This window comes from Antechinus flavipes, chromosome 3 (genome assembly GCF_016432865.1).
Source record: "Antechinus flavipes isolate AdamAnt ecotype Samford, QLD, Australia chromosome 3, AdamAnt_v2, whole genome shotgun sequence".
Lineage (NCBI taxonomy): Eukaryota > Metazoa > Chordata > Mammalia > Dasyuromorphia > Dasyuridae > Antechinus > Antechinus flavipes.
The window spans coordinates 5,959,831-5,973,270 of NC_067400.1; the positions used below are offsets into that span (position 1 = coordinate 5,959,831).

Consider the following 13,440-nt stretch of genomic DNA (forward strand, 5'->3'; position numbering starts at 1 on the left):
GAGTGTTGGTTTCTCTTCTTTGGGCTTTGAGCAAATGGAGTCCATTTATTAAGCAAGAGACAATTTATCTGAGAGCCAGAACAGCCTGAGAAGAGTTCCTTCCTACAGGCACATCTGGGACCAGAGGAATTATTGACCAGTGAACATTGGCTGTCAGTGGCGACGGGAACCGAGAGGACACGATTTGTTTGTGTCCTGTTTGGAGACTTCCATGAAAGCAGGCTCAGAAAGAGGGTTTCTCTCCCTCCCTTTTTTCTCCCTGCTAAGGTTTCTCTAGAGATCCTTCCTTGGAAAACAACCTGGGGTGAGCGTGGGGGGTCAGCTCTCCTTGACTAAAAATTTTGCTCCATTCTGTCTCTGTGAGAAAAGAAATGTTCTTCTCCTCAGACAGAAAGATGAAACATTAGGGGTTTAGCATTGCGGATGTCTTAAGCCCTTGGAAGATAGGCTATAACCAAGTCCCAAAATTATCCCCCTGGATCGCTTAATTAAATCTTTGGGAAGCTCAGATCATGTTTGACTGTATTTGCCTTTTGGTTAATTTTCATTTCTCGAACTGACTTTTTTCCCTTCTCTCTTTCAGCCTTAATTTCATCAATAGGTCTCTGATGTTCCAAGTCCTGGGAAGTTCCCCAACTTTGTAAGGGAGCTGAAAACATTAGAGAGAATCCTTTTAATTAGGAGTCCTAAGATCTGAATTTGTCTTGTTGGTTTGCATTGCGCTTGTTGGGCCATCTTGGGCAAATCACTAAGTCTCAGTCCTCCCCAATTGAAAATGGGAGGATTTGTTAAAGGATGTGCCATCCGGACCCCCTCCAGCTAACCCTCCGGACCCCTGACTTTCTCTTTCTGTCATCTCCATGTAAAAGGTAGCTATTGCTATAAATACCCAGCAGAGGGCGAGGAGGATCATAGAGCAGATTCGGGACTCAGAAATTGGCCAGATTGAAATACATGCATCCATGGATCCAAGGAGGACCAGATTTCTAACAGTTCTCTAGCTCTGGGCCAGTTTATATTAGGATAAAATCAGCAGCTCATTGATTGAGAGCCCCTAGAATCCTCAAAGGTGATTGATTCCAACAAGGGAGGAATCCAGAATCAATTAATCAACAGCCATTGATGGAAAGTGCCTCCTATGCGGCTAGATCCTAGGGATACAATTGCAAAAGTGAAACCTCAAGGAGCCCACTTTCTCCTAGGCTGATATGTGTTCACACCCCAGAAGATTCAGGATATTGTGAAGTGCTAATGCAGAATGACTTGGTCCAAGTTGGGGTGGGATAAAAACTAAGAACTTTGGGGAATCACAAAAAGCAGCATGCTGTAGTGGACCAAGTTCTGGGCTTGATGGGAAGGCTTGGGTCCAAAACCCATCCCAGATGCCAGCTGTGCAACCAGAGGCAGCAAGTTAACTCTCTGAGCTTCGGTTTCCCTATCTACAAAATTAAGGATTCTCTAAGCTCTTCAGTCCTTTCCAACTCTAAAATCCAGGAGCCAGCACTGGATCTCAGCCCCGAAGAGAGCTGGGGCCTTTGACAAGGGGGAGGGAAGAGATAGAGTATGTCCGACATGGGGGATGGTCTGAATAAAATCATGGAAGTCCAAGGTGGAATGTCGATTCATCAGTTCACATCTTAGACCCAGAGTCCTGATCAGGAAAGGGATGGGGAAGATACTTCTATTCTCTGTCAGACCCAGAGTCCTGATCAGGAAAGGGATGGGGAAGATACTTCTATTCTCTTAGACCCACAGCCCTGATCAGGAAAGGGATGGGGAAGATGCTTCTATTCTCTCCCTTAGACCCAGAGTCCTGCTCAGGAAAGGGATGGGGAAGATACTTCTATTCTCTTAGACCCAGAGCCCTGATCAGGAAAGGGATGGGGAAGATGCTTCTTCTATTCTCCGGTCCACAAGGGTGTTGTGAGGGAAGTGCTAGAGATGGGAGTTATTATTATCAATATCCTCCTCCTCCTTATCAGCAGCAGCCTGAGTCACCAAGGGAATCGACTCTCTTAGATTTGGAAGATTTGAATCAGCCTCCTACTCACTGGTGTGAGGAGTCAGTGTTAGAGCTGCCTTTCTGTGCTGAGCTTGGAGTCAGAAGCAACTTGGGCTCCAATTATCACCCTTCCCCCAAACTTACTAGCTGTGGGACCATAGGCAAGTCAGTTAAACTCAGTGAGCTTGATTTACTCATCCATAATGCATGGCAACCCTGGGAAAGTGGATAGTGCTGTATCTGTGTCAGGGATGATTGTCACTAATCCCATTGCCCTCACGGCCATTCTCTTCCAGGCCCACCAAATGAAGCTTTTCTTGCTATTTCTGCATTAGTTTTCCTCACGTACCGAATTCTTTTCAGGTCTTCTGTCCTCCAGCCTAATGTTTTCTGTCAGGATCAGAACATCTGAGAAAGGACAATTTTAATATTCAGCTCCTTCCATGAAATGGAAATCGCCCTGAGCACGGCTCAGTAAGTGGAATTCCCCGAAATAAAATTCACCCCGCACATGACATTTTACTTGAAATGTGGGCCCTCGCAGGAGGCCACGGGAAAAAGGAGACAAGGACAATGGTTTGCCCGGAGAGCCGCTCTCTGGATGGGTACAAGCTAAGGCAAGAGCCTCTGGGGGGAAGAGTCGGCTATAAAGGGAGAAACACACAAAAGCGGAGCTTTTCAGCAGCAGCCTTTCACACATTGCTCCCTTTGGCTTTGTAAATCAATGACTTTATGGGGAAAATCCTAGGCAATGGCCTTCTTTTTCCATTCCAAAGTTAAGCTCAATTTATCCCCAAGCTTCAATCCTCAGTGGGGTCTTTGGGCAACGAAGGAAGTCCAAACAGTCCAGAGTGGCAATGCAAAGGAGCCGTTCTTGCCCAGTGCAGTGGGTGGGTGTTTAGGAAATGAGTTTCTCCTGGTCAGCCTGAAACACACACACAGGAGCAGCATTTCCAAAAATCCCCAGTTTATTATCACTAGAAAGCAGCTGAAGAAGGGAGACCCCAAAGGAGTGACATTCTCCACGCCCCCCTGCTTCATCAGCACCCGTCAATCATCCTGTTTGTTTCCTAAAAATGTCTCTACCTTCATTTCTGACCATTGGAAAAATACCCTCTGGCTTTCATTTCCTGGAGCTGGCCAGCTTCATTTTTTTCCATACGCTGAATGGAACAGACACCGCTGCATCACTGCCCCGTGGGTTTATGTCGGGATGCTCGGAGGCGGTTACTGCTTAATATTCAAGGTCTGCATCTGGAGGTCGTGCACTTGCCCATAGCATAGATGTAGAAAGGGAGACAAAGGCAAGGGCTGGGTGACGCTGAAAGTAATAGATTCTTTGCTGGGTGCCCTATGGGCTAAGTGACTTGGAAAGTGTGTGGTGGAACACAGCAGGGGTTTGGCCGGCAAACTCTGTGAAAGGCAGCTGCCTCAATAGCACGGAAATCACATTTTCTTACTGTTGAAACCCTGATACCAGCTGAGTCTGTGCCTAGGGGAAATGGGTATTTTGATGACTTTTGCCATGATTGAGACTGATCTGTTTCAAATCAACAACAATATCTCTTCTTTTAATTTCTGTATTTTATATGCATGTAGATATGTATACATATATTCTTTTACTCATTTCTTTATTTGTTTTTTTTTTCTTCTCATGGATTCTGTGGTTGACCTGGGCAATGGGCAAAATCGGTCAAGCATTTTCTAGCTAGAATCCAGTTCACTTACTTTTTTTAATGCTAGATTCAAGAGATCTCAATGAAGACTTTCGTCAGAAATATGAATTGTTTGGGGTTTGCGTTGTGATTCACAAAAGATTGTTAGGAATTTTTTTTTCAAAAGAATCAGAAGGGGCAGCTAAGTGGTGCAGTGGATAGAGCACCAGTCCTGAAGTCAGGAGGACCTGAATTCAAATCTGGCCTGAGACACTTAAAACTTCCTAGCTGTGTGACCCTGAGCAAGTCACTTAACTCCAATTGCCTCAGGAAAAAAAAAAGAATCAGAAGATCCAGACTTTCTGCAGTCTCAGTTCTGCAACTTACCACCCTGTGACTCTGAGAAAATTAACCCATCTCTCTGGGCCCCACTCCTCTCGAGCTAATTCCATCATCTTGTAGATGACCTTTTAGTGTTAACTCTAAACTGAATCAGAAAGTTATTTTCAGAGGAAGAGAAAAAACTGCCCCATGATGATTATTTATTGGCTTAAAGGCAACAGCAGAGACTATCAGGAGCAATATGTGTAGACCAAGAAAAGCTATCACAGAAAAAATAAGAGAATAGATTTGACTGAAAATTGAAGATAAGCTTTCTCTTCTGAATCAAGATTTCCCAAATTATTCACTGATTCACATTTGATCCTGATAGCTCTCTCTCCCCTTAGACATTGCCTATGGGACAGAGCGAGGGCTCACCGCCTCCTAGATTCATCGTTGACTCTGAGCCTTTCTGGAGCCATGGCAAATGGTTTGGGGATTCATCAACTCTCCATGAATCCCCTATTATGTGTCCAACATTATGGCAGGACTCTGGATTCAAGGACAAAACTGAAAGCTCCTAAACTCATAACATAAAAGTATTTTAGAGATAAATAAAAAGTACATGTAGAGAGCTTCCCACCGAGCGAAGGCCTGAGCGGTGCCAGAAGGAAGAGAGGGATTCCGAGAAATGAAGTACCTCCGACAGAGGGAGCTGGACGCTATATGGGCAACTGGATGACTCTGGCCAGGGCATGAATAAGATGGATAGAATAAGATCATAAATGTGGGTGAGGAATATGGCGGAAGGCTTAACTACCAGACTGAAGATTTTGTATTTTATTCTTAAGACAATAGAGAGCTCCCAAAAGGATTTGACTCAGGGATTGGGACAGTCAGGGACCCACAGGGTCATTGTATGGACTTCAGAGTATTGTTTTGACTGAGTGAGGGTCATCACCAAAAGGTTCACCCATAAATGATGATTTTTTTGGGGGGGAAACGAAGATTGACCTCCATTTTTGTATGTATAGAAAGAAGGGGAGTGTCATCATGTTGGGGGCTGCTGCGATCTGAAAGTACTTTAAGAAGATCCCTGGATGCCGGAGTTAAAGGAACCTTGGAGGATAAATCTTGGATAACACATCCCATAAGCCTGCGTTTTACACGGCTGACTTTGCTGGGGATTCGAAAATAACATCCGTTAAATGACACCCCTGAAATGTAACTGCATATGGTCAGAGCCTAAAATAACAGTCACCCAGGGAGGGGGGAGTTCGCCAGTGCTCTTCAGTGTGAGGATATAAAAGAAGACATCGGATTAATAGCCAGTGTTTATGAGACACCCCAAAGTTTCCTTTACATGCATCATCTCATTTTAGTCTCAGAGGAGCATCTTTGAAGTAGCTACGGCAAGTCTAATTATATCCATTTTGGGGGATGAGGGAGGTGAGGTTCAGGGAGATTATGGGACTTGCCCACAGTCACGCAGCTGGTGAGCACAACAGGTAATCATTGTACTTTGCATAACTAATGAAGACAGTTTACTCGTTATTTTTTCTTTTACAGCTTTTAGCTTTCTCCTCAAAGCACCGAAAGGTTGGATCCGGTTGTCACTATGGTGTCTTCTGGCGCTGACACTCCATGATATCTTCCTCAATTGGTAAAATGATAATTTCTAGTTAAACAAAATCCTCAGAGAAAGTCCAAGAAAATTCCCGGTCGTCATTGTGCCTTTTGTTTCCATGGCAGCCATTAGACACCTGGTTCACGTGGGATTCGCCTTCATCTTGCTGGGGGGGGCACAGGAGACAAAGGTCTGTGGTCGCTGGATGGACCAGGGGAGGCATTTCTGAGGGAGCGGGTGCAGGAGGGAAGTTGGCTGCCAGACAGCTGCCTCCATCTCTCTCTGCACTTCGCTTTCTCTCCATCTCCGATCCCAATCCATTTCCCCTCCCTGCCCTTGGGAATGTCTCTTCTTAAGGACTTGAAGGCCTGCCTGCTGGTCCCACCGAGTCACATAGCCTTTGAGTACAGACCAAAAGAGGAATATGGATCATTGCTCTTCACTCTGTAAATATATACATTGACACATACACATCCATCCATAGCTATATTTCCTAACTTAAAACTTGTTCTCTGACTACTCTGTCACATCACCTCTCATTTACAAATATATGACCTGGGTTCCAGTCCCACAAGGGTCTATTCAACTCCTGGGAAACTCGATGACTATAAATGACAGAGCAGATTTTGAATGAAAAAGTAGTTTATTCCTCTATGTAATCATAGTTCTATTTTTTTTAATTGATGTATCCAAATTAATGATCTTTCATAACACAAGATAATGAAACACAATGAAGGATTGAAAAGGGGCCACCCAGTGCCTTTCCCTCTCTGGTTATTCAGCTAATAGCTATTGATTAGAAAAGCGAATGCATTGTTCTCCAGACTTGTCACCGCCTGATGCATCCTTCAGTTAAGGATCTCAAACAACATGGATATTATTTGGACCATTAAGCAATCTTTGGGACATGTGAGAGAATAAGGATCATTCATTATTGAGTGAAGAATAGGAAGACTCTAGATTGTATCAGGAATGGAGCAGGGGATGAGAAATATCATAATAAAGGCAGATATCAGCAATAAAGGAGCTCAGCCTAAGCCACACCATTTTCCAGAGGGAGAAACTGAGGTTTAGAGAAATGAAGCAGGTGTAAGAATTAAAGCAGAACCCTCCGACCCTAGGCCCATGATTTAGTTTGGTTTTAATTTTCTTCACTGCCTCCTGTCTCCTATTTCTTAAATCACCCCCAGTGCATATACAAACTCAAATTTCAGCTGGATTAAAAAGTTGAATGTAAACAAAAATATTGAAAATGTTCAAAGTGCGTGGTACGACATATCTATGCCATCGACGAATGCATCTTAATTTCCAGCCTACAAGCCACTTTGCGGTCAGCCCTCTGTCCCACAACCCTCAGCCCTAAATATTAGATGGTCTGACTGTGTATCATCTGACTCAAATAGCGTGGACGAATATCCACCAGGATTGTCCTTGCCTGTTGCCTTTGGTGACAATGACGCCTGACAAGAGCAGCGATGGATTATCTCACGATGAAAATATGACAATAAGGGCCAAGACTTCCCTGCTTTCCCTTTAATTCCCTTGGAGGATCAATTGAGCTAGTCTTTTGACAAATTTAGTCAGAGGGAAAATTTACTGGCTGCAGCCCTGAAAGCAGACCACAGACATCCTTTTTAGCAGATTTTGGAAAGAGCTCGAGGACTAGGAGAAGGGAAATAAACTCTGGAAATGGTTGCTGACAATCCGCAGCAGCCTGTGGTTTTACAGGGCTGGCTTCCCAGAAGCCACTATGTTGGAGTCAAACCAATTTCCCTAAAACCTAGAACTAATTCGAGCTAGAGAGACAGGGTACTGGATTCTTGAAAAGACAGAACCAAATCAGAGGGGTCTCTCTTTGGAGAGGGGTACTTCATTTCCCTTGATATTTTAAGAGAAAGAAAATGTGTCTTTTCCCTTTGGGGGAGAGCTTAGAAATAGGAATTCTTCTCCTAAAAATAATTAGAATAGTAACATTTTTACTTATAAAGGAACAGTCTCATCTTCTATGACTTTACTAAAACCTAAAGACTTAATTGAAAACCAACTACAATCAGACCTTCTGTGATTTTATCGTAACTGACCCAAAAACTAGATGAGTGTATATGTGTGTGTGTGTGTGTACACATACACACATATATAGAGAAGTTTAATAGCAAAAATAGCATTTTCAATCTTTAAAAAAAGGTTTGTGCTTCTTTTCCATGTTCCATTATTTGCCATATTACATATTAATGTAGAATAGGAAAGAATGGTTTCTTTGTTGTAATATGAACTTTTTTTCCAAATGAAAAAATTAAGCACCAAAAAATTTAGTGACTCACACAAAATCAACTAGTAGATTATTAACTGTGATCTTATGTGGCTTTTTAAAAATTTCTGAATAGCATTATTTTTCCAATGACATGTAAAACACTTTTCAACTCATTTTTGCAAGATTTTGAGTTCCAATGTTTTTCTTCTTCCTTCTCTTATTTCATCTCTCCCCAAGACAGCAAGCAATTTGAGATAGGTTAGACATGTACAATCGTTTTAAGCATATTTCCATGTTATGTTGTGAAAGAAAAATAAAACAAAAGGGGGAAATCATGAAAAAGAAAAAGCAAACAAACAACAACAAAAGTGAAAACAGTATGTTTCAATCGACATTCATTCTCCATATTTCTCTCTTTGGATGAGGATGACATTTTCTATCCCAAATCTTTCTTTAGGAATTGTCTGGGATCTTACGTGATTTCTTGTAGCAGAGTGTGCAGCTGCTCCAGTGGAAAAGCTGAGATCTGCAGGGTGATGATTGAAGATGATGCTCCCACTCTATATTCCCAGTCTTTGAAGTCAAAGAGAAGAAGACAAAAACAGACAGCTATGTGGTCTTGAACTGAAGGAGGGTTTCACTAGAGTAGCAGAGTAGATTTTTCAAAGGGAAACTTGCTTTGGAAGGTTACTAAAGAAAACAATTATTCCTCTAATTCTTTTTATGCGGTCGATTGTTGAGACAAAGTATTGCCATTATAAACTTACTCTTCTGCTCATAAATAAACCTTTCTTCCCCATCCTAAAAACAAGCAAACCAACAGATCACAACCCTTTCACTTGCTCCTACCATCTCCTCAAGTCATCATCATATATCTTTCCCTTTTTGCAATCAATGTCTTAGAAAGGACCTTCTAGAGACAACAGAAATTCTGATACATCCTGAAGACAGAAACGACCATGACCAGAGTGTCTACTCGGCCTTGTGCTCAAAGGAACAAAACCACTGAGATGTTCAAAGGAACAAAACCACTGAGATGTATAAGATGTCCTAGACATCAGCTATACTCAAGATCTGTGTGAGGGACTAGGCTAATCCTGATAGAAACTAAGGCTAAAGAAGATTAATTTTAGGTCAAACCCAGTCACTCTCAGTCTTTGGAGCTTCTGATCTGTGGGCTACATACACTAAATGCTATATGAACTTTAAAGCACTAAATGAGGTGGTGCGGTGGCTAGAAGAGTGACTCGGAATCAGGAAGACTCATCTTGCTAAGTTCAAATTTAGCTTCAGACACTTACTAGCTATATGACCGGGCGAGTCACTTAATCTTGTTTTCCTCTGGTCCTCATTTATAAAACGAGCTGGAGAAGCAAATGGCAAACTACTCCAATATGTTTGCAAAGAAAACCCCAAATGGGTTCGTGAAGAGTCAGAAAACACCGGAATGACTGATCAATACTAGTCAGAAGAAAATGAGGAAGAATCTCAGAGGACAAGAACATGTGAGTGGGTTAGATCTGTCTTTTTAGAGCGAGCACCCACATCAGTGAGACCAGATGCTCAGTAAGGTAACCCAAACTCCCACTGCATTATCAAGGTGTGTGAGATGCCCCCTACCAGATAAAGTTCTTTTTATGGAAAGTCTTGTGATTTTCTGAGTCTGAGGAGAGCTTGGATTAGAGGATCCATTTCTGGCACCAAGGGAAAACTATGTTCCAAAGAGACTCCAGGAAAGTCAGAAGATGAGGAAAGGCTAAAGGAGATAACCACTGACATACCAAAGGAGGAATCCTTGGGTTGCAAAAATCTCTATTTTATCTATTAGAGAGAATCTGAATCTGGAATAACTCAATTGGATACAAAGACATCAGTAAACACAATGATCTGTTCTCTTGGAATCGGCTGTTTTCCTATTTTTTGTTTCCAATCACTGAACTGTATAAGACCATAAAAGAACTCTGGGAAGTGTACCAGATAATTCCAAAGTGATCATCATAATCCAAGGGTAATGGGGATTTGATGCATGTCTGAATCACCTAAAATGGGGTCGCTAAAATGGGATACACTGAGGGGAACTTCTTCTGGAAGACAGGAGAACTAGAACATGTGTGGACATTCTGGATTGGCTTACCACCAATCAAGAGCAGTCTTTTATACAAACGGCTGCCAAAACAGAACTGGCTGCTTTAAAAAAAAAAAAAAACAAACACCTGAACCTCTTAATTTTTCCTGAATTCTTATCTGAGGATGAAGAACTCTCTTTTCAGGAAAAAAGCATGAGTCATTGGGGGGGTGGGGTGTGTCTTAAAGGATGACTCTCTCTGCTCCCTTTTGGTCTCTTCCTTTACCATCCTAGGTGGAGGAAATAGAGTCTCTGACCTGAGAGCTTGAGCCATGCTTAAGGAAAGGTGAGAGTGACTCAGCCCCTAAGAAGATCCATTCTACCAAAGCCAAAGAACTGGGGGAGTCAATGCAGAGTTCTCAAACCTCACAAAACACTTAGGAGACCCATGATTGCTCCTATACCATTCATCACTCAGAGGTTTGCATTGTAAGAATGCAACGTGCCTTCTTATTGGCTGTGGAGTAGATGAATAAAAGGGAAACGTTCCCCTTCCCCTCCCCAGTTTTGTACATCTTACATGTAGCATGGACACAGCCCCACACCCACATTGGGCTCCACTAAGATGTGATGCTTGAGAAAAACAATTTCACCTAGAAAATCAGCAAGCAAAACTATCAGAAAATACGTTGTTTATTAAAAATCATTTTTAGTGAGAAAATGCCCTAGATCATTTGTCCTCTTCAGCAGTCATCATCACTCTCCGGCACACTCATCCACACACACACACAAAAGAGGCTTTTAAGAAAGGACAAGAAAAAAGCTGCTCATGTTCCCCTGGAAGTCTGTCCTCCTTTCATATGTAATACAAAAGGGTCACTTTGATCTTTCCTACAAAAGGTTCTCTTGCATCTTGCACTTCAAGCACTTCTTGGGACTCTAATTTGCTTGACATTCAATTTTGACTTTTTATTTCTAGTTTTCCAGAGCCTCTGTTGAGGTTAGTTATTTGGAGGTAGATGGCAGAGGAGGCTAACCCTGTTCTAGCTCTATTACACATCCACTACGTGACTTAGGTCTTCTCACTTCAGCTTTTGAGACCATAGAGTCCCATCTACCCAGTCTGGGTGGGAGAGTAGACACGGATCATCCAGGTCCCTCCAATTCCTATACTTATGGTTCTCCCTCAAAGTACCACCTACGAGCTCCCCTTACATCCCCAAACCTCTTCTGAGACTGCAGGATCCCATCTACCCAGTCTGGGGGGGAGAGTAGACATGGATCATTCAGGTCTCTCCTAGTTCCTATACTTACAACTCTCCTTCAAGGTACCACCTGCGTGCTCCCCTTACATCCCCAAACCTCTTCTGAGACCATAGGTCCCATCTACCCAGTCTGGGGGGGAGAGTAGACACGGATCATTCAGGTCCCTCCAATTCCTATACTTATGGTTCTCCCTCAAAGTACCACCTACGAGCTCCCCTTACATCCCCAAACCTCTTCTGAGACCATAGGGTCCCATCTACCCAGTCTGGGGGGGAGAGTAGACATGGATCATTCAGGTCCCTCCTAGCTCCCATACTTATGGTTGTCCCTCAAGGTACCACCTACGAGCTCCCCTTATATCCCCAAACCTCTTCTGAGACCGTAGGTCCCATCTACCCAGTCTGGGGGGGAGAGTAGACATGGATCATTCAGGTCTCTCCTAGTTCCTATACTTACAACTCTCCCTCAAGGTACCACCTGCGTGCTCCCCTTACATCCTCAAACCTCTTCTGAGACCGTAGGATCCCATCTACTCAGTCTGGGTGGGAGAGTAGACACGGATCATTCAGGTCTCTCCTAGTTCCTATACTTACAACTCTCCCTCAAGGTATCACCTGTGTGCTCCCCTTACATCCCCAAACCTCTTCTGAGACCATAGGTCCCATCTACCCAGTCTGCGGGGGAGAGTAGACACGGATCATTCAGGTCCCTCCTAGCTCCTATACTTACGGCTCTCCCACAAGGTACCACCTGCGTGCTCCCCTTACATCCCCAAAACTGCATGAATGGCAAAGCATAAGGGAAAACAGAGATGTCGTGTGTGGTTTGTTTATTTTAGACATAGCGTCCGTTCCTCTGGCTGCTATTCGGCCACAATTCCTCCTGAGGAAATCCATCATGATTTTATCATCAATATGCATACAACCAAGTCCACAATATCTGATTACTTTAAGCTTTCATGCACTTTACCAAAACAGCATATTTTGCATAGACATAGAACTTTTCTCTGAATAGTTGTGCATTTTGAGAGAGCAGAAACAGCCAATTTCATTTCTGCTAGCCCCCGGGGACTTGCAGTTGAAGGACCATCCAAGCAGCCATTCCTCCCGAGGAAAAGTGGGCCAGGTTAGCACAACCCCAGGTTGATTGAACTCTGTGTCTTACTCAGGATGCTTCGGTTCAAGTCCTTAGCACTCTCTCAGACAGCTGCAGGGGCATAAATACACCCTATTTCTCTGCCTATTATTCCTAAAATCAGTGGGAGCCGTGCCCTTTTCTAACACAAACACCCATCTAGCATGTGGATGGGAACGTGTCTCATCTTCACTTTTCCACCAATGGCAGCTTCATGCAGCTGCCCACTTTTCCTCTGCAAGGGGACAGCTGTGGACATGCATTTGCTGCCCTGATTTATCTCTTTTCATAGTTATTGTATGATTCACAGAACCGAGACTCCAACAGGAACTAAGAGCAAAAGAGCAAGAAGGCAGCCCATTAGTCGCTAAGATCTTAATCTCCGCTCTTTTGGGGGAGGTTATTTTGCTTTCTTCCCTCAAAAGATGTTCTGTTTAATGTCACTAAACCATCGTCTCTCATGCCGATGGACAAATTCCAAGAACATGTCAGAGTTAAGGGCTACTTGGTCTGAAAGCTAAAGTGGATTTTCCTTCTTTTTTTAATGAAAAAGGGAGTGAAAATGTAAGGGAAAAAAGGAAATGGATGGAATTTAAAAAAAAAGAAAAGATAAGAGGGATTACTTAAGGCTTTTAGGTCGAACTTTCCAATGACCTTATCATTCCTTTCAGTTGACCACATAAATGGAACAATAATTTCACTTCACTGGATGGCTCTTTATTGAGCTGATTAAATTGACTGGGTTTTGAGTCGTGGGTGGGCGCAGTCTCACAGAGGGAAGGAAGAGTCACACTCTTGTATCCACAGCATACATTTTAGCAGTCTCTGTTCGAGTGGGGACGTAGGACTTAGCCATCGAGACCCCGGCATGTGAGTAGGCCTTCCTTATGGAATAAGCGTAGCTCCTCTCTGGGCCCAAATCTGTAAAAAAAAAATAACGACGTGAAAATAAACAACGCAACATAAATAGGGAGAAAGAAGAAAATGAGACGAGCCACTTTTATTTTCTATTGGAAAATGTGACAAATTGAAGGAGGGAGAACAGAGCTGTTACATGTTCCAGGGCGTCCAATCAGTATATGAGGGAAGTATGGTCCGGTGGATGGAGTACACAGTACC

General features: G+C 43.2%; 1 protein-coding gene across 3 annotated transcripts in view; it reads right to left on the minus strand.

Moving 5' to 3' along the window:
- Positions 1-12,001: 12,001 nt before the first annotated feature.
- CLDN16 (claudin 16) overlaps positions 12,002-13,440 on the minus strand; it is a 104,005-nt gene continuing 102,566 nt past the window's right edge. For all 3 annotated transcript variants that reach the window (XM_051991646.1, XM_051991645.1, XM_051991644.1), the window contains one exon: positions 12,002-13,242. In XM_051991646.1, coding sequence (XP_051847606.1) covers positions 13,109-13,242 — 134 coding nt within the window. In that variant the 3' untranslated portion in view covers positions 12,002-13,108. The remainder of the gene's footprint in view (positions 13,243-13,440) is intronic.